General features: G+C 37.5%; 1 protein-coding gene and 1 long non-coding RNA gene across 2 annotated transcripts; both read left to right on the top strand.

The window, feature by feature from the left end:
- Window positions 1–8,578: 8,578 nt before the first annotated feature.
- On the top strand, window positions 8,579–11,917 carry LOC143421008 (cell adhesion molecule CEACAM8-like). The gene is made up of 3 exons (XM_076889648.1): window positions 8,579–8,694; window positions 10,767–11,093; window positions 11,622–11,917. Exons 1-3 carry the CDS (start codon window positions 8,637–8,639, stop codon window positions 11,915–11,917), a joined length of 681 nt encoding a protein of 226 aa, XP_076745763.1. The 5' UTR covers window positions 8,579–8,636.
- A 3,403-nt stretch (window positions 11,918–15,320) lies between these two features.
- On the top strand, window positions 15,321–15,907 carry LOC101478953 (uncharacterized). The gene is made up of 3 exons (XR_191167.6): window positions 15,321–15,418; window positions 15,700–15,731; window positions 15,834–15,907. It is a non-coding gene; the product is annotated as an uncharacterized LOC101478953 (long non-coding RNA).
- The last annotated feature ends 5,943 nt before the right edge of the window (window positions 15,908–21,850 follow it).

The following is a 21,850-nucleotide window of genomic DNA, read 5'->3' as shown; positions in this document are numbered from 1 at the left end:
AAATAAAAATACAAAGCTGCCTCTGGCTGCATCAGCTACAGAGGCCTGGCTAGCTATGGGTTTTTCAAGGGAGCGGAGCTGGGTCTCCAATTCAGTGATCCTAGCCTCCAGACTCTAAACATTTATTACAAGTATAGTTATCACTAAAGGGTTTGAGGAGTAACTAAACATCTGACACACTGAGCAAGAAAGTACAGGAGGGACTGGTGAAGAGGCCATTGTATTAGTGCGTTGAGCTATCCTGAGCAAGTTAATCCCTAAAGACAGTGAATGAATACTGTGAATATAATTAGCAGATGAATCAACAGAGAGTCTGCTTTAGGTAAAGGATGTGAAGATTACACTATGAAACAAAATGTTATGGAAAAGTTAATTAAATTGGCTACACAGATAAATGAAAGTAGAGGTCACCCCACCGCTTTGTATGCCAGAGACAATGGGGAGGGAGGAACGTGGTCACGGCACTTGAGCTTTACTGCTCCAGATTACCTGCAGAGAGTTGGTCATTCCTTGAGAAGTGTGCGTTAATGATCGAAGTAAGTATGTGATGTGTGCCTGCTTAGCTTAGCACCCATTAGCTGCCTGTGGGTGCTAATTCAATAGTCGACGCGTCGTTTGAAGCTTTGTAAGATCCCAAAACACGCAGGAATAAGTAGTAGGATTTAAGAGTGTAATAACTGACTGAAACAGAAGATGGCAGCACTGCATGTACAAGGATGCCAGCTGCCGTTAAACCCCCAAGAAGAAGAAGCTGTGTCCCAGAATTCATAGCGGCCCATCGTGGTTGTCGCTGTGTTGCCAAGTTAGCGACTTTTTCGTTATATTTAGCAAGTTTTCAGACTCTCTTAGCGACTTTTTCTGGTGTTATTGGAGCCTTATTTATGACGACTTTTTGACGTGAAAGCACGTATTGCTCCTACTCTTATCAAGCAGCGGATGCTGGAATGGGCACCTCGCCCGTGCCAAAGCGCTCACAGGCGGAGGATAGTCCTCCCCCAGCTGCTATCAGGGCAGAAGATGTTCACACCTACAGTGGGGTAAAAAAGTATTTAGTCAGCCACCGATTGTGCAAGTTCCCCTGCTTAAAATGATGACAGAGGTCAGTAATTTGCACCAGAGGTACACTTCAACTGTGAGAGACAGAATGTGAAAAAAAAAATCCATGAATCCACATGGTAGGATTTGTAAAGAATTTATTCGTAAATCAGGGTGGAAAATAAGTATTTGGTCAATAACAAAAATACAACTCAATACTTTGTAACATAACCTTTGTTGGCAATAACAGAGGTCAAACGTTTACTATAGGTCTTTACCAGGTTTGCACACACAGTAGCTGGTATTTTGGCCCATTCCTCCATGCAGATCTTCTCGAGAGCAGTGATGTTTTGGGGCTGTCGCAGAGCAACACGGACTTTCAACTCCCGCCACAGATTTTCTATGGGGTTGAGGTCTGGAGACTGGCTAGGCCACTCCAGGACTTTCAAATGCTTCTTACGGAGCCACTCCTTTGTTGCCCGGGCGGTGTGTTTTGGATCATTGTCATGTTGGAAGACCCAGCCTCGTTTCATCTTCAAAGTTCTCACTGATGGAAGGAGGTTTTGGCTCAAAATCTCACGATACATGGCCCCATTCATTCTGTCCTTAACACGGATCAGTCGTCCTGTCCCCTTGGCAGAAAAACAGCCCCATAGCATGATGTTTCCACCCCCATGCTTCACAGTAGGTATGGTGTTCTTGGGATGCAACTCAGTATTCTTCTTCCTCCAAACACGACGAGTTGAGTTTATACCAAAAAGTTCTACTTTGGTTTCATCTGACCACATGACATTCTCCCAATCCTCTGCTGTACCATCCATGTGCTCTCTGGCAAACTTCAGACGGGCCTGGACATGCACTGGCTTCAGCAGCGGAACACGTCTGGCACTGCGGGATTTGATTCCCTGCCGTTGTAGTGTGTTACTGATGGTGACCTTTGTTACTTTGGTCCCAGCTCTCTGCAGGTCATTCACCAGGTCCCCCGTGTGGTTCTGGGATCTTTGCTCACCGTTCTCATGATCATTTTGACCCCACGGGATAAGATCTTGCGTGGAGCCCCAGATCGAGGGAGATTATCAGTGGTATTGTATGTCTTCCATTTTCTGATGATTGCTCCCACAGTTGATTTTTTCACACCAAGCTGCTTGCCTATTGTAGATTCACTCTTCCCAGTCTGGTGCAGGTCTACAATACTTTTCCTGGTGTCCTTCGAAAGCTCTTTGGTCTTGGCCATGGCGGAGTTTGGAGTCTGACTGTTTGAGGCTGTGGACAGGTGTCTTTTATACAGATGATGAGTTCAAACAGGTGCCATTCATACAGGTAACGAGTGGGGGACAGAAAAGCTTCTTACAGAAGACGTTACAGGTCTGTGAGAGCCAGAGATTTTCCTTGTTTGAGGTGACCAAATACTTATTTTCCACCCTGATTTACGAATAAATTCTTTACAAATCCTACCATGTGGATTCATGGATTTTTTTTTCACATTCTGTCTCTCACAGTTGAAGTGTACCTCTGGTGCAAATTACTGACCTCTGTCATCATTTTAGGTGGGGGAACTTGCACAATCGGTGGCTGACTAAATACTTTTTTGCCCCACTGTATGTGTCCAAATTGCAAATGAATCGCGCATGAGCGAAGCCGCTGCTCCCGCACTGACTGTAACGCAGTCAGTTCTTCTTTTACTCTTATGCTGTTTTGTGGATCACAAGGTTTAAAACTACTTTTAATCACACACACACACACACACAAAGTAATTCCACCAGAGTGCCTATTTTGGGTCAGCCCGGATAAAGGAGCAGGGCTGTACTTGAGAAGTAAAAAAAAAATGCTAAAAGAAATTTAATTTGTTGTTCTAAATAAACGAAATGCATTTAGGACGTTTTTTACTCACTTTATGTCTCTTCTACGATGTTATTTCTCTCTCCAACAACGCAAATTAGGCGATGACGTCATTTAGCTACTTCTAGCAATAGCGATTTTCCTTACTGAGGAGTTGGCAACACTGCGTGGCCCTGCTCAGTTTCCAACAATGGCGGCCGCTAGTTAGTTTTAATATTACTCTTATTATTCTTACTGGGTCACAAAATAAACGTTTAACATATTTTCAGGCGAGAATGTAGCTGTGTAAACCTCAAATATCTGCTCAGTTCATCAAGACACCACATATTTTCAAAAGCGCCCCTACATTTTTGGAAACGTCTGTTGCCTATGGGCTCAAAATGTGGTCATAAATATTTTGTACTTGTAAAAAAGATTTGTATGTGTAAAAAAGATTTGTGTGTGTGTAAAAAGAATTTGTGTGTGCGTAAAAAAGATTTGTATGTGTAAAAAGAATTTGTGTGTGCATAAAAAAGATTTGTATGTGTAAAAAAGATTTGTGTGTGCGTAAAAAAGATTTGTGTGTTGACTTAGAAAAAACCCCCTGCAAGTTACAAGTGCGAATTTTGACCCTATTTTTCTTCCTTTCATCTGATTGGTCAATGTCATGTCAATCACAAATGTAACAATCCAATCAGAGAACAGATGGGTTTGGCTGTCGGAGGGGCGCTTTTTTGAACTGCAGGTCCTTGAAGGGTGACAATGACAATAAATACTTAAATGAAATGAAATGAAATGATACAGTTTGAAGCTGGAGGATCTCTATATAAATAATCGATAGCAGCTAGGTCCCCTAACTTTCAGTAGCTGTTGAAAGGAAAAAGTTGTGGTATATCAGTGGTTAGAAATACCATTATTACTTTAGGATTAGTTTAACACAAAGTCAGGGCTGACCCAGGACCATTGCCGTGAGTCACAGTGCGCAGCATAAAACTCCTTTGTGTGTGTGTGTGTGTGTGTGTGTGTGTGTGTGTGTGTGTGTGTATATATATATATATATATATAACATTCTGTTACTGTAACTTCTGTTGGTGCTGTGCTTTTGGAAACCGAATTTCCCAGAGGAACCCACCCGAGGGATTAATAAAGTTCTATCTTATCTCTTATCTTATCTTATCTTTCACATCGGACGCAGGATGTGCTGCTAATGCTAACTGCTAACTAAAAGCAAAGGATCCAGAATTTGTTACGCTGGCTGCTGGGCTCTGTGGGTTTTTGCAGCAGCTCTACCTGTACTAGATGCACCTGCTCCTTGTCTTTTCTATCTCTGACTTTATGTCCTCTACAAGAGTTTCTGTTTTTTTTGCTGGTTCTTCAAATGTTCAATAAAAACATGTATGCTAATTCATAACGAAGAAAGCTTTGTAATGAAGACTGTCATTTCCAAAACACTGCCCGCCCCCACCCCGCGGTCCGCAGCGCTGTTGAAAAGGCTGTGGAAGTCCCTGTATTAAACACGTAGACCTGTGACACAAAAATCACCAAACTCGGACGACCACAGACTGTTTTCCTTCGTGGTGATGAAGGAAAACGCTGAGTTGGCATGTAAAAGGGCATTTATTCCCTTCAAAGACCTGCAGTTCAAAAAAAGCGCCCCTCCGATAGCCAAACCCATCTGTTCTCTGATTGGATTGTTACATTTGTGATTGACATGACATTGACCAATCAGATGAAAGGAAGAAAAATAGGGTCAAAATTCGCACTTGTAACTTGCAGGGGTCTTTTTTTCTAAGTCCACACACAAATCTTTTTTACACATGCATGACAATCAACAATACAAAATCTAACAACCCACACTCAAATCTTTTTTACACATACAAATCTTTTTTACGCAAACACAAATCTTTTTTACACATGCAAATCTTTTTTACGCACACACAAATTCTTTTTACACATACAAATCTTTTTTACGCACACACAAATCTTTTTTACACATACAAATCTTTTTTACAAGTACAAAATATTTATGACCACATTTTGAGCCCATAGTTGCCCACCAGCTCGATAGCTAGACAGGGTTCAAGGCTCACTAGAGCCGGTGAGAACACCGGACTCCCGGCAAATCGTTTTCAAACCCACCGCCGTCTTTCGCTACTCAGGTTAAACATGATATATAAGTCACTTAGATAACTTAAAAATGTTATTGTTTCGCTTTTTTCAGTATTTTATTTGTTCCTGAGTAAATCGGTTTGGCTAAGATTAAAGTTATAGTTTTTACCAGGGGCGATTTTAGCCCATTTTTGGGGGTTGAAGCACCCCCAAAATGAATCAACGCACCCCCAAAGATTTCTTCCTTTTTTTGGACAATATTTGCTGTTTGTGTGAAACACTGCTAAAAATATAAAAACCATACAGCACTTGGTTGAGACGTAATATTTTAACAGCAAAAGTATAGATACCCCCCCCCCCCCCCCCCCTCCAAAAATGGTTAGTTCCATCTCTCCCCTACTCTGGCTCTAGTGCTGTTGCTGCCAGAGCGATAGTGGCTGAGACGCAGCAGAGGGGAGGTGTGAGTGCCTGGCTTAAAACAGGACATATCAGCTGCATTTAACCTTCAGTTACTCTTTATATAGTTAGGTAGGAGTCAGACCATGTTTCTTTTTAGCTGAAAAACATTACACCAGGTAACCTGCAGTGTTGAAAACATGTTTTCTGACGAGGTTTGCTACCCTACAATCCGTCCTACTCTGTAGTAGAATCAGCAACATTTGACAGTCCTGTTGCTCCCATTGAAATGTATATAGCCAATTTAAAATCTAAAACTTAAAATTGTCCATAGCCTACTGTTGTTACCACTGTCCTGTTTGAAATGGACTAGCTAACTGACTGAATGCCCATTAACCTTATAACTCCTGTTGTGTGTGTGTGTGTGTATGTGTGTGTGTGTGTGTGTTTGTGTACAGAGAGACAGCCAGGTTCATAATGGATATAAGGAAGTTTTTTCAAAAAAGGAACCACATTCAGGTAAAAGTGTAAAATCAAATGATCCGTCAATCAAGAATAATGTTGGATCAGCGTTTCAATATTTATATCTTTTATTAGATGTTCATGTGGTTTGGTTATTTGTCTTTTGGTTGAAAGTAGACAGAGAGGACTTTTTGTTAGTGATCTTAACAGTATTTTTTCATATTAATGTAATTTTTCATCTAATTGAATACAATCTATTTCTGTATGACTGTCAGTCCAAAGAAGGAGAGAGGAAAGAGGGGAATGTGAGGAGAAAGGGCAAGGTCAGGAAGAACCAGGTAAGAAAACAGACAGGAAACAGTGACAGGCACAACAGAAACTATTAAACTGACAAAGAGAATAAAAACCTGATTTTACTCACACAATCTGGAAGTTGTGTTCTCACTATATTAAAGCTGCTATACAGAATCTGCAAAACAAACTGGGTTGAAACATTTTTGACCCTCTTTAACAACATTCCAACATAACATTATCATTTATTGGGGAGATTAAAATTAATGATATATTTTTATGTGGTTCAGCCACAACTCTACTAAAACCTCAGCCAGTAATAGGTAGGCCAACTTTTGGACCGTCCAGTTGTCTGTATGACTGCTGCAGTACGTACATCACATTTGCACACTATCAGAAAGTGCCAAACAGCCCTGGTGGAGTGAGGAGCTGTAAAGAGAAGCAGAGTGCTCTGTTTATATTCTAAACATGTTTTAAGCTTGTTTCAAAGATTCTGTACTGCAGCTTTAAATGTTTTCCAAAAGCACACATACGCTTATCAGTGTTTCTCAAACTTTTTACAGTGTGTACCACCTGATAAAAAATGTCAAGCTCTCCCAAGTACCACTATGAAAGCATGAAACTCATAAATCTTACAACACAAAATTAGTCTTATTAAATTAGTAAAATTAGTATCTGCACTAAAGATTTTTTCATACATTGTATACATTCTACCACAGGCAAAGTTGCCTCCATTTTTATAGTTTTTATTAATATTTTGTAATAATTTATTTGTAACAATTTATTCAGTTTTGGGAGTGTATTTTTATGCATCTGTATTATATTATACATACACATTAAAAGTGAATCTCTGTCCAAAAAATGCAGTCAGTTTACTTTTTACCATGAGCATCATTCATTATTCTCCCCCAGTAATTAAGGTTAGGATAAGTATTTTTTTTATTCCAATCCATTCTTCTTTTGCAGCATTTAAATAACCTTTATCAGATTTGATGGTTTTGTTACAGACTTTTCAAAAAAGTGTTTTGCCTTTCTTTCTCAAATGTGGGGATTAAATTGTGTTAAAATGCACAAAACAGTGATGTCATGTTTTGTGACGAGGACCCAGGCACAGAGAGACTTGATGAATTTAAGAATCTCATGATTTAAGAAAGAAATTTGCAGACTTGCACAGAGATGGTAAAATTATGATGACTCATAACGGAGACGAAGACAACAGACGATGAGGACAGGGAGGATGCAGGGGTTTAAATGCACCAAGGAGACAGTCAGAGAGAACTTGGGACAACTGGAGACATTTAAGGATGCAGGGACTAACAGAGACAGGGAAGAAGTCTCATTGTGACGTGTAAAGTTTATCTTGTCTGGCTGGGCAGCTCTCTGGGTGCTCAGCACCCCCAAAGCTCTGATCCTAGAATCGCCCCTGGTTTTTACACAGCTGAATAAATGTCAAGCAGACAACTGATTATCAGAAGTGTGAGATGCTTGAGAATATACTCCGGTGTCCTGTTATATTTTAGATAGCAAGGAGCAGACAGCTGCATTTATTAAACTGCACTGAAACAATCTGCAAATTTCATTTAAATTCAATAAACTATCATCTTGTCTTTATTTTTAGTTAGCACATACCTTAAACACTTAAATCTTTAAGCTAATGATAGTTATATAAGAGCAGATGCATGCTGGTGCAATAAGCTGTACGTTGTACGTCCAATGGATGCATGATCTGATTAGTCGACTAATCGCAAAAATAATCGGTGACTAGTCGACTATCAAAATAATCGTTTGTGGCAGCCCTATTCCTCACACACCTTTATAGAGTAAGGGGGGGTGTTGCCCTTTGGCAGCCCTCCTCAGTAGTCTTCCACTACTCTCACTGCGCTTCACCCTGGGGTTGTCCTCCCCCAGGCTTGTACCTGTGGCTTCCTGTCCTGGTGGTGGGGGTTGGCTGTTCTGCAACCCAGTTCTTTGTTCCAATTCCAGGAATCTCCTCTACTTGTATTATTTCACACAGTAATTGCCATATTGCAATATTACATGCAATCCCAAACTATAGTCTCTTTAACTCTAATGTATATTCATTAATCTATTGTTCTCAACAAGAGGCATAGCATGAATGGACACAGCGCACCGGCGTGTCTATTGTATTTTTTGCCATGATATTGGTTGATCTTCGCCACCAACTGCGTCTAGACTCTGTCTTGAATTCTATCACTACTGGGATTCTGTTCTGCCATGATGGGTCATTGGAGCCTAATTGGCAAATAGATTTCATTCTTGCAAATTCTGTCTGACAATAAATCATGTTGAATTCTTCCAAGTGACACCTCCATATTGGACTGCTGTTACAGTACAGAAGCAAACAATAAACATTTGGTAGAAAGCTATGTTAATGATTAACAAGTTCATGAAGTTTAACCTTTCAGAATAACAACATTACTTCCTTATGACACTATATACTGAATGAACATTCATGTACTGGTATCAGCAAAGGGAAAGGCAAAGAGTGAAGGACTGCTTTAGAAATGGAAACATTTTCTGATATACTTCTGATATACTTCTTCATTTTCGGTTCCATCTCAGGTGAGCTTTCAGTGCTCGATGAAGCAGAAAAAACTCTGTCTGCTCATATTACTTTCAAGTTTTACTTCCTAATTTTTACTTTTAATATGTCCTCAAATAATTTGTTTGAATAACATTATATTGCAGTCTTTGATATATCTGTTGAATACTTCTAGTTCATGTTTAACTATGTGTAACCTGAAAATTGCACACAGGAATACGTTTTTCCTGCTCAGATAACATGGATCAGTTTGATAAGAAGTCAGTTTGTAGACTGATGGTATACTTAAACTCTGAGCCACAATCCTTATAAAAACTTCAATTCAATTCAGTTCAATTCAATTCAATTTTACTCAATTTTATTTATACAGTAGCCTCAAGACGCTTTATATTATAAGGTAGACCCTACAGTAAACCCCAACACTCATATGACCCCTTTAAGCAAGCACCTTGGCGACAGTGGGAAGGAAGAAACCTCCAGCAGAACCAAGCTTAGAGAGGGGTGGCAATCTGCTGTGACTGGTTGGGGTGAGAAAAGGAAGACAGGATAAAAGACATGCTGTGGAAGAGAGCCAGAGATTAATAACCAGTAATGATTCAGTGCAGAGAGGTCTATTAACACATAGTCAGTAAGAAAGGTGACTGAAGAAGAAATACTCAATGCATCATAGGAATCCCCTAGAAGCCTGAACCTATTGCAGCATAACTAAGGGAGGATTCTGGATAACCTGATCCAGCCCTAACTATATGCTTTAGCAAAAAGGAAAGTTTTAAGCCTAATCTTAAAAGTAAACAAATCCCTTCTATGGAAGCTGGTTCTATAGAAGAGGAGCCTGAAAGCTGAAGGCTCTCCCTCCCGTTCTACTTTTAAATACTCTATAGAGTATTTAAAAAAAAACAACAACCCATAGCTAGCCAGGCCTCTGTAGCTGATGCAGCCAGAGGCAGCTTTGTATTTTTATTTAGAATTTTTATTTATTACTTCTAGTCTGAACTAGTGTAACTTGTTATTGTCACGATGTCCTCAGAACTCCCAGAACAACGTTCAGTTTATCCAAAATGCTGCAGTGAGAGTACCAACAGGGACTAGGAAAGAGAGAGCATATTTCACCTATATTGGCTTCCTTTCACTGGCTCCCTGTTAAATCCAGAATCAAATTTAAAATCCTTCTGCTCATGTACAAGGTCTTTAAAGTGTCAGTCATCAAATACAGTTTCTGATCTCGTCTTCTGTGATAGTGTCTTGTTTTTGTTTCTCTGTCATATCACAACTTAGATTATTACACTTTTGAGCCTCTTATGTGTGTGACTCTTAGTTGGATAAGCATTTCAGAAAAGCCTGATGGCTCATCTGGGATTCTGCGAACAACAGTAACAGTCTGCTGGGCCGTTATTAAGTGCTGATCACATACAGTAATTGTATTACTCGGAAAAACATCCTGTGACTCCACGTCAACATCTTTATATTAACTTCAAAAAGTTTATATCTTGCACTAACACAGTTACACCACATGAGGGAGGCATCGTGCAAGTTTTCTAGTGGATCAGCTTATAAAAAAGTCTATGACTCTACTTGCATGTGAAACTGACACTGCACCTTGTTAATACTTAAGGGTTTAAAGGGTTAAGTAGAGTTTCATTTACCATATTGAGTCAGTAGGTTCGTGGTCAGTTTGATAGTTGAACATTCCTAGCTGCACTCTTCACAGATATTTAATTAATGGCTTTGTTACTATAGCTTCTTATTGTCTTAGTGGCATTTGCAGGTAAGTCTCAAAAATTATGATGTTCAGTAGAACTTATTGTCTCTTTACAAAAGGTTATATTTTCCTTTGGATGTTTGCCAAAGACTTAGAGCAGCAGCAATTCACTGAAAGCAACAGCTGGTTAACTGTTTTAATAACCACACGTTTACTGTGTGAGTTCCTGAAACTCGATCAGAAATATGTGCGGTATTATCTGGAAAAGCTCAACCTCTAATGAAAATAAGGTGAACTCCGCAGCTTTGCCGTATTTCATTGCATTTATTCCACAATTGTTTTATTTGTTTGACTGACATATGTTTTATGTACTTTTCTATTTGTCTCCTGCAGTTTTCACTGAAGGAGCTGGTGTGTTGCCTGATGGTCCACTGAATGCAGCTGTAGGAGAAAAGGTGATGTTCACCACAACACTGACTCCAACAGAAACACAGTTTCTAATTGTGGACTGGAAGTTAAATTTCTCTAAGGTTATAATCACCTCAACTAACTTAGCAAACAATACTGGACCAGAGTATGAAGGTAGGATCACCTTCTTCCCATCTACTGGGTCTCTGGAGCTCAGGAGTCTCACTCTGAATGACATTGGAGAATACAGTGTTAGCATTACACAAGCTGATGGCACAAACCATTTTGGACGTACAACTTTGGAGATACACGGTGAGCAGATATTGAAATCCAACAGTGTAATTTTTTTCTGCAATATTTAAACAAGTTTACATTATATTAAACGTGCAAAAATACCTGGAATTATTAGTACATTTTTGTTATGTGTTGTTCTGCATTCTTGCAATAATTTGTGATATTATTCAGATTGTGATATTACAAACTTTACAAAGTGGCTGTAAGAAACTGAATGGCTTATTTAAATGTAGTATTGACCAGCATATTGTAAAGATTAGTCTGAGGACTCCATTTGTCTAATTTACTCTGTGCAGAATAGTCACTTAAAGGCAGCAGATATTTAAATTATGAGAATGAAAGTATTTCAAGGTTTTGATTGGTACAGTACTTCTTTAATTGTTTTAATGATAAATATATTTTTGCTTATTTCTTCTTTTGAGGTTATTTATATAATATACAATCCTTGTCATGACATGGTTTAGCTAGAATTGGATTTCAATCATTTTAATGCTTACTTTCTATTGTTGATGCCAACAATGAAACTATTTTGTTTTTCTTTCACAGAGAAAGTCTCCAATGTGTCGGTAACTTCCAGCAGCACAGACTTGGTTGAGTTCAGTGGTTCTGTCTCTCTGTCCTGCTCTGCCTCTGGATCCTCTCTCTCTTTCCTCTGGTTGAACGGCAGCTCTGAGGTTACAGCAAGTGACAGAGTTCAGCTCACTGATGGAGGCTCCAGTCTGACTATAATCACTGTGACCCGCTTTGACCAGGGACCATTCAGGTGTAATGTGTCCAATCCTGTCAGTTTTGGTACCAGTGATCCAGTAAACCTCTCCATCAGCTGTGAGTTACTAAAGTAAATGCTCAGTAATTTATCTGAAAACATCTGCACACAAACATCATAGATGTTAGTGTGATATCATTTAAGATTTCAGAATATTAGATGTGTCTGATAAGCAAATAAAAAGATGGATGGATAAGGTGTTTGTTTTTTTCTGGTAACCTAATGTGGAGCAATATAGTTGTGTTAAATAATTTCCTTTAACAAAGGAAAAATGAATGTAATATACTTATACATTTTTTATACAATAAAAATTTTCTCTGTTCCTTCTACATTTAGATGGCCCAGAAAATATAAATTTGATCTTATCTCCATCACAAGGATACTTTGCTGTGGGGTCAGACATCAGCCTCACCTGCTCAGTTGGATCCAGACCTCCTGCCCAGTTTAACTGGTTTCTGAATGGAGATCAGCTGCCTGATACTGGATCAGAGCTCAGACTGATGAATGTTCATATGAGTCAGAGTGGAAACTACAGATGTCAGGCCTTTAACAGCAAAACTCTGAGATCTCAAACATCTCAGCCTTCAGCCATCACTGTACTGGGTAAGTCTGATTTACTGTTAAAAATGTATGATTTACGCATTCTCTGCAACTACTTTGCTCAGATAATACTTTCATATATTTAAAAAAAACATTTGTGGGGGAAAAATGAAAGGAGAAAACTTCTGATATTTTTTCTCATGCAGAAGAGATAAATAGCTCGTAGGAAAAGAAACTTGGGTAGAACGAAGAATTTACAACACAAACAAAATACATTGAGCTATACGCGAGTAGCCTAACATTACAACATTTTGTGTAAGCCACCAAAAACGTTAAAAAGCCTTTAGTTCATTTCTGACGTCTCAGAGCATTGCCAGTCATCATTGCTACAACATAGTTAAGCTAAAGAACCATATCATCAGGATGTAACGATAAAGAGTAATAATATTTAGCAATACTCAGCTTTACATGTTTTGACACAGGATCACACAGTCTTGTTCTGTCTTGTCAGCATCACCAGCAAGCAGATAAACCTGTCTTTCATCTGTTAGTTTCTAACCTGTATGTGCATTTTCTTTCTTAAAAATCTGTCTCTTGGCAAACAGAGAAAATATCAGGTGCTTCAATCTTGCTTAAATCTTCAACAAACCTGCCAGCTGTGGGGACTTCTGTCAGCTTAACCTGTGAGGCTTCTGGCTCAGTCTTTACAAGAAACTGGATGAAGGATGGCTCCAAACTGACCCTGACTGACAACATGACCCTTTCTGACAATAACAGAGTTTTGACTTTTAACATTTTGAAGAAGAAAGACGAAGGAGAATATTTTTGTAATATCAGCAACCCTGTCAGCAGTGATGGAGTTAAATATGTTCTGATTTTTAACTGTAAGTAACATGCTGTTCAGTTTACACTGTTCACACGTATGGTCATACAATATTGAACTACAATATTGGCACCACGGACAACATATTTAATCAAGCAATGTTTTTTTTTTTTTAAATGCAATGAACACATTTATTGTTTGTATTACTTTACTATGTAGATGGACCAGAAAATGTTCAAATTGGAGCTCCAAAAAAGATCCATATCAATATCAAAGACACCTTAAATTTGACTTCTATCCAGCTGTTCATGTTCATTCATTTTCAATAGTGCTCATTCCTTTAGGGGAATGAGTTGTTCCCAAGCCAGCCAAGTGATATAATCTCTCCAGTGAGTCCTGGGTCTTGCCCCAGGCCTCCTCCAGTAGGACAAGCCCAAAACCTTTTTCCTACGTGGCATCAATGAGGCATCCTATTCAAATGCTCATTTCTTTTAATGCTTATTTCTGCTGCTTGTATCATTGAGGATGTCCTAAAATGTACACCGTACAAGAGTTTGTGATCATAGATAAGGATAGAAAGGCTGAATGAATGGTAAATCATCACCTTCCCTTTCACACTCAGCTCTCTCTTTACCCCTGCAGACCATACAGTGTCCACATCTCTGTGGATGCTGCGTGGATTCAGTCTGAGACTCAAGATTCAGATTTGGAGATGCTGATTCTCATTCATACTAAGCTACGAATAGCTCCAGTGCAAGATGGAGGTCAATAGCTGATGAATACAGCAGAGCCACATCCTCCACAAAAAACAAACATGAAATCCTGAAGCCACCAAAGTGGAACACCCCCCACAGGATCTCCTAGTGGATGCAGGATAGTCCAAGGACCTTGTAGTCACTGCTCAATGCAGCCAGCTCAGCAATGGTGGTGTGGAGCATGGTCCGCTTTGACTCAATGTTTCCAGCCTAAATTGTAACGCAATCAAAGCTCTACTAGAGGGGAGAATTCAAGATCTTGTGGACTAGGAACTCTGCCAGATGTTCATAGTACGCCCTCACTATACTAGATGAGAGGAAGCAGTACCTGGTTAGTTAGAAATATTGTAGTATAATAATATATAATAAGCTCAAATTATTCATGTCTATTTTTAAAAAATATTATTTTCCATTACCTACTCCTCCATAATGTTTCTGTAATCAATGTAAACATCTATCATGCCACCCATATCTGATTTGTACTGCACTACAAACTTCTTAAAGTAGATTTAAAAGAACAAGGAAAACAAAATGTAATTTATTAAAAATTATAATACTATTGCCTTTAAAGTAACTACTGCCAGAGAGTGAGCTGCAATGCACTCTCCGAGTGCTTCTTCTTATTTATTCCTCATAGATGTTGTCAGAATCCATTACCCAGGACCAATTTGCCTTGGGGGACCCTACCAAGGGAAAATTCCCCCCAACAACATAGCACCTGAAATCTCTGGAACATACAAGCTGCAGTAAGGTGGAAATTTACAGAGGGGTTAAATTTGACCTGCTCTTCTAAATCCACACAATCTGATTGACTTCATTCTTTAATGGGACAGATTATTAACAATAAGGTTGACTACATAAAAATAGAGGTTTTTGTGCTCCAGTCTCTCTTTTCTGAGAGAAGGAAGCACACCTTTAAAGCGTGGAATAATGTAACTGTGAGAGCATCATCATGAGTAGTGTATGGTTTTACTGTGACAGGTACCTGTGTGCACTGATACTGTTGGATGTTGCAGTGTGCGTATAGTATGGTACCACTGATAGTTTAAATGATGTACGTTTCCTGGAGTTTTAATGTTTTCTATGAACTAAATTTTGGAAATGTATCCTAACACTTAACTACCCTTTATCAAAACATGAATCTTCAGCAAATATTTGCTGAAACTACACAGTGAATTCATCATTTTGACAAATACAAGTGCTCTCCAGACAAAGACAGCAATGCACTGACCAAAAGTCCTCTGAAACCTGTTCAATTATGAAAATAAACAAAGAGAGAAATTATTGGAAAGTTTTGAGATGGTGAGACAACTTTGTGTCATCTTTATTTTATCTCTATTTGAACTTCCCCAGATCAATCATCAGAATGTGCTGCAGGTTGTATCGCTGGAATTGTAATCGCATGTTTTGCCATCGTTGCTGTTGCTTGTGGTGTAGGATACTACTTTTATAGGCGAAGGTAGGTGGATAATTTCTCAATGGTTTTATTACTCTTGAAATCTGTGTGTTCAGTCCACTTCTAAACACCTTTGGTACATAAGCGTAACTTATCAGTGTTACATGTAATTCATTTAACATCATATCATTTCATGAAATAACCACAGAGGTGCAAGTATTTCAGTGCACTGTTTGTTTAAACAAACAAGTCTTTGTCATTTAAATAAATGTAAATGTTTAGTGTTACAGTTTTGTGTAACTTTGTGGACAGACTTTGATATATGCTTCATTTATTATATTTAGAACCAACAAAAATCCACAGACACAAAATACAGGTGAGTAATATTTTAATATACATTTAACTTGTACATTTTAAATAGCAAAATAAAGAAAGTATAAATAAAATTACTGTATCAAAATCTGTTATTTTTGACCAGGAGAACATGTGTATGAGAACACTTAACCATATGACAAGAAAATTTGAGCTCTTTGTTTACATTTACATTTTAAGGTAAGTATTAAATTCACTGTTGTGCTTTATTAAGAAAGAATACCTTATACAATGAAGAAAAGAGTGAAAGATTTTTTTCTCTGTATAAAAATCTGTCATTTTTCCATTATTGTTAAAAGTTAATGTCCACTTGCATGCAGTTTATAAACTGTTTACTAGAATAAGTTGTATATTTTTTCTTGTCCTGCAGATGAAACATTTGTGAAGCCTCTATCTGCTCCAGGAAGACAAAAGGTTTTGTTTTTTTGTTAGTTTGTTGGTTGTAATATTTTTTTGGTCATTATGAAAATATTTTAACAGAACATATGAAGATTGTTTATAAATTATTAGTCTACAACAATAAATATTAAGGTTTTCTGACATTTGAATTATGTAGTTGCTACTATTTTGATAAAGCTCTGTGTCTTCTTATTGATCATTAAATGTAAAATAAATACAACTAATACACAGAAGTTGTAGCCCTTGCTCTTACTTCAGTTTATCACTCATAAATGTGGTCCTGTATGTTTTAATGCTGAACTCGATCTACATGTTGTAAAAATCTGGATGATTACACAAAGACCTTGTGCTGTCTGAAGACACTGAGAAAAGCAGTACTGTCAAATTTTATCCTGAATATTTAACTACCCCTGAGGTTTCTGGACTGGTGCAGCAGATTACTTAATGTTCCAAGGACATTGTTAAAAATTGGATCCAAGTCATCTTCTTCTTCTCTACTCTTCTTCTAGCTGCTGTCTTTCAAGTCAAGTATCTGCCTCCATCTCACCCTATCTCTAGAGTCTCACTTTATCCCTTTTGTCAATATTTCGGTACATGTACAGGACATACAGGAGAATCAAAATGCTGTTGGTGGGAATGGTTGCATTAATGTGCCAAAGACTTTCAGCATCATTAAAAGAATTTAACTTCTGTGTGAGAGTGTGTTGGGGGGTAGGGGGGTAGGTGGGAAGCAGTAAAGAGTTCAGTCTTCTGACAGCCTCTTGAATGGAGCTATTCAAGAGTTTAGTGGAGTGGAGGAGAGATTAGGCCTTCTTGGACACAGCAACACAGTAGATGTTCAGTTGGGTATGCTGGGAATGACTGTTCCTGAAATCTGCCATAATCCCTTTGGTTTTTTCCACATTCAGGAAAAGGTGTTACTCTTGGAACCTAGAAGTTAAAGTTTTCATTCCCAAGTGTCTGAGTTTTTCTATTAGTTGCTGCAGAATGATTGTGTTGAATGCTGAACTGAAATCTACAACTCTTATGAACTTTGGGTCAAATGATATATATATAAACTTTTTTTTTCCAAATCAGGTAAACCCCTTAATTGTATTAAAACTCTTAACATAGTGTTGTTGGCAGCAGCACTACTACACCAAACAAAAGAAGGTTTCTCACAAACTCTCACAAACTAAGCAAGTGACCTGAAGGCCCAGAGATTATTGTTTTACATTGTTTTATTTACTGTTATATTGTTTTTATATTCCAATTTCCTGTGTTGTAAAGCACTTTGTGATTTTTATCTGTGAAAAGCGCTATATGAATACATTTTACTTACTTTTACTTACTTATATAAAGGTCTGGATGACCTCTAATTTCCTGCTTTTAAATTTACCTGAAATTAAGGTTGTTTGACTCTAAAAACCCTAAAAAAAAACCTCTTAAAAAACATGGTGCCTAGCCAGATACTTTGGATGGCATTGGCCTCCAATAACACTGTGTGGAATTACCAGATACGTCCTTCATATTAAACAAATGTGTAGAACAGCTTTCTTGCATTTGCACTATATCTCTAAAATTAGAAACATCCTGTCTCAGAATGATTCTATGAAGATTATGGAGAAAGGACAGCAGCTTTGATCATGTCCAGTCTAATAAATAAGGTGAGCTGAGAGGAGAGTTTTCTTTCTTGTTTTTGTACATCTCTAATAATGCATAACACATTCTGTACAAAAGAGTTTGAAAACTGATTAAAAAAACTATAATAAATGCAATGAACTTTTATACATTTAGGTCTTACTGATAACCAATATAAAGACGAGGCTGGAGGCACCACAGAGTTTGGATACTTTGTAAACAAAGCTTAAACTAAGTTCTAAATTTAATATATGACATTATTGAGTCATTTTACCTGAGTAGATATTCAACATGATGTCAGAGAAATGAAACATTTTTTTAGTGGTCTTTTACTGCAACTTTTAAGCTTTTATAAATTATAGTTCTACTTTGTGTTTTTAAGCTAAATATAATATAATACAAACCTTTGAAAAAGCCTCAACATAACATAATTTAGATGGACTTCAATGAAATATTTTAATGTTTATCTTAGCCTCGTTGTTAGCTGATATTAACGATGAAACCATTTTACCACTTCTTTTACAGAGTCACTCTGCCCCTTTGACTTTCCTCTGATTGAACAGTTACAGTCATTTAGGAACTTAGACTCCATTAAAAGTTGGATGGCTGACAACTTCCTCCAGTTTTAATGATCAAAAAACTGAAGTCCTTGTTTGTTCCCCTGACAGATTTATGCCTCAGGTAATGAAAGCTCTGGGTTTTATTGTAAATCATCCCTCAGTAACATCAGTCTCTTTTATCACATAAGAAATATTGCTAAGTTAAGTCCCATTGTGTCACACTTTGAACTGAAGATTGTTATTCATGTATTTAATTCACTGTTCATTGGTCTAAGCAAAAACTCCCTGGGACATCTACAGGTTGTTGAATTTCCAACACTGCTGAGAGGCTTCTGACTAAATTTTCTAAGTACTCTCATGTCATACGTTTGCCGATCCAGCTCCATTCGATACCTCAAAATTTGGGACAGGGGCATCAAAATGTTGAAGATCTGAGCGGTACTAAAAGAAAATGCTTGTGGAACGTCAGTAACATAACTGAGTATAAAAACATCACCTTAGAGAGGCAGACTTATTTAAAGTAATGATGGGCAGACGTTAATCAATTTGAAAAAACTGTGACTCAAAATTGATGAACATCATCCAGGAAAACTGCCTTCTTCTCTGGGCCAAAGTACTTTAAAACTGGCATCATAAATGCTGAAAGGTGTATGCATGTTTTACAGAAACATGTTCTCCATCATGTTACTCCATAATAACATAGCTTCATATATCACCAACTGAAAAAATTTTGAGTGTCATGAAGTATAAAATACAGCAAAGAAGAACCAGGTCTCTTGAGCAGGTAGAATCATATATCAGAAAACATGAGAACACATTCCCCTCCAAAAAGTTCAGAATCTGGTCTCTTCTCTTCCCAGATGTTTACAGACTGTTGTTGAAGACAGGATGCTACACAGCGAAAACTTTTTAAAGATGTGTTGCTGCCATCAAATTCAAAATGACCTTATTTTTTAATCATACTTTAAATGGTGCAAATGAAGATTTGTACATCATTATATTTTGTTTTTTATTCATATTTTAAACCATAGCCAACTTTTATGGAATAGGAGATATTTTCCTATTCTATTATTCTATTCCTACTACTGTTAAATGTTGTTTGGGGGGGAAACCAAACACTCATATAAATATAGAGGACAACATTTACTGAAACAGGTTATTTATTTATTTGTTTGTTTGATTTTTGATTGCTTGTTAACTGTGCAAAAAGAAAATGAGAGGGTGAACATTTAGTAGAAAACTGTGTTGAAGATTAACAAGTTCAGGAAGTTAACCCTTTCAAAATAACACATTTACTTCCTTATGACACCATATATTGAAATTAGCTTTCATGCACTGGTATCAGTAAAGGAAAAGTCAGAGTGAAAGACACCACTTTAGAAATGGAAACATTTCTGATATACTTCATCATTCTCGGTGCCGTCTCAGGTGAGCTCTCACTGGTTGATGTGGCAGAAAAAAACTCTGCCTGTTCACACAGACTTTAAAGTTTTACTTCCTCATTTTCCTTTCAATATGTCCTTAAACTCATTTGTTTGGCTAATATTTATATCACTGTTTTCATGAGATATCTGCTGAATACTTCTAGTTCATGTATAATTATTCGAAACCTGAATATTCTACACAGGAATACTCAGATAAGATCAGATAACATGGATCAGTGTCTTACGTAGTAGGTTTATGTACTGATGGTATACATTAAATGAGATAAAGAGAGACGTGTTTTCATTCGTTTCTCTAGTAATCCTTAATGCTCCTATCTTTCAGTCTTTGAACACTGATTCTTGAATGTTGAAATCACAAGTTGTTTGTTTTGGGTTTATTTTGTTTTTTAAGTTTTCCTTTCTGTTTATGTTTCTTTTCTTCTTTTGTAACCCTTTATCTACATCTCCTTGTTGTCGCAATGAATTTTAAATACACAAATTTTCTTGTGTCACTTTAATAGATTTTACTTCTCTGCTTTATTCTTCATCAGTGAGGAGACAGAAGTTAAGGCAAAAATCATTTAAATGATACATCTGTGCTTCTGATTTAAAGCTCAATTAAATGTGATCATTGGAACAGCTTCATCATAAATTGTTTTCTTTTAATTCAACTAGTTTTGTTTTATCACATCTCTTTATGTTTAGAGCTACATTTACACACAGACAAATAATGGAGGACAGGAATTTTTTAAAACCTGTTTGCCCAGCACGGGAATGTTGACTTCTATAAGATAAAGCCATAAATATGTGTGTCTGAGTCTTCTATCAAAAGTTATAGCTATCTTTATGAAGTTGTACAAAAATGCTTAAATTTTTTGATCATCCTAAAAGACTAAAACAGACGGAAACAGAAGTTTTAAGTCTTCCTCACACCATGGTTTATATATTACAGATGTGTATCTGTTACATTCGCTGACCTCTAGTGGCTATCCCTATGTGAGAGAGCCTTTTCTCCCTCTCCTGTGATCCAGGTCTGCCTCATGAGCCACAGCTGAGGTGTGTTGCAGCTCAAGCTCTTTTGTTGCAATCGTTTTCTCCTGTTGTTTGGCTGGACAGGGAGCTCAGCCATTGTATTGTTGTTCTTGGGTAGAGAGTTATTGGTTTGTTTTTTAGTTAGAAAGGGGGTGCTTTGTTTGTTGTTTTGGCCTTGGAGACCCTGAAGAAAAGAGCTTCCCTGTGTTCAGTTTTATTTTAATTGTTTTGTGTAATAAATGTACTTTGCGGCAGTTTATCTTTTTCACTTTGTTACTCCCCATCCCAGACAACACTTTGTTTTTAAGTGGGGCGTAACAATATCATTCCTCTTTTAGACACTGAATGAAAGCATTTCTGCAAAGGACACTCCTTTGATCCTTCATCATAGCTCCTCCAAAAGCTTCTGAGTACTTGAGATATATTTCTCTAAATTTATATATAGTTTTTGCAGGTGAACTTCCAATTAAACACTTGAATAAAAACATTACAGCTAATTATTTTCCATTTTCAAATGCAATGTTTTAATTTAATTTAGTCAAACAAAAATGTCTCCTATATGCTTAATTAAAGGAGCTGGTGTGTTGCCCGATGGTTTTGTTGGATCACTATGACAACAATTCCACACACACCCACACAAAACATCTCCAACTTCACATCCCAGTATTGCCTTTTAAGAGGCAAAGCATGAAATGGACAAGGTGGACCAGCGTGTCTGTTACCCGTTTTGGTGTGATATTGGTTGATCTTCAGGACCAACATCTAGACTCCGGGACGGGCTGGGTTCCTGTCTTGTGTTCTATCACTGCTGTGATGGGTCATTGGAGCCTAATTGCCAAAATAGATCAATTAATTTCTCTCTGACAATAAATCATGTTGAATTCTGTAACTAGCTGTTACAGTACAGAAGGAAAGCTTAATGTGACTGAACAGAATCTGACACAAACATTTAGTAGAAAGGTTTGTTAATGATTAACAAGTTCATGAAGTTTAACCTTTCAGAATAACAACATTACTTCCTTATGACACCATATACTGAATGAACATTCATGTACCGGTATTAGCAAAGGAAAAGGCAAAGAGTGAAG

The sequence above is a fragment of the Maylandia zebra genome, linkage group LG11 (assembly GCF_041146795.1).
Source record: "Maylandia zebra isolate NMK-2024a linkage group LG11, Mzebra_GT3a, whole genome shotgun sequence".
NCBI classification, from domain to species: domain Eukaryota; kingdom Metazoa; phylum Chordata; class Actinopteri; order Cichliformes; family Cichlidae; genus Maylandia; species Maylandia zebra.
This window is presented reverse-complemented; position numbering and strand designations above follow the sequence as displayed.

What these genes read in the sequence shown, in the direction of transcription:
- LOC143421008 (XM_076889648.1), top strand. Translation starts at nt 8,637, where the DNA reads ATGGAAACATTTTCTGATATACTTCTGATATACTTCTTCATTTTCGGT. An exon ending in CATTTTCGGTTCCATCTCAG is followed by an intron (nt 8,695 to 10,766) that starts GTGAGCTTTCAG and finishes TGTCTCCTGCAG; the next exon opens with TTTTCACTGAAGGAGCTGGT. An exon ending in TACAACTTTGGAGATACACG is followed by an intron (nt 11,094 to 11,621) that starts GTGAGCAGATAT and finishes TTTCTTTCACAG; the next exon opens with AGAAAGTCTCCAATGTGTCG.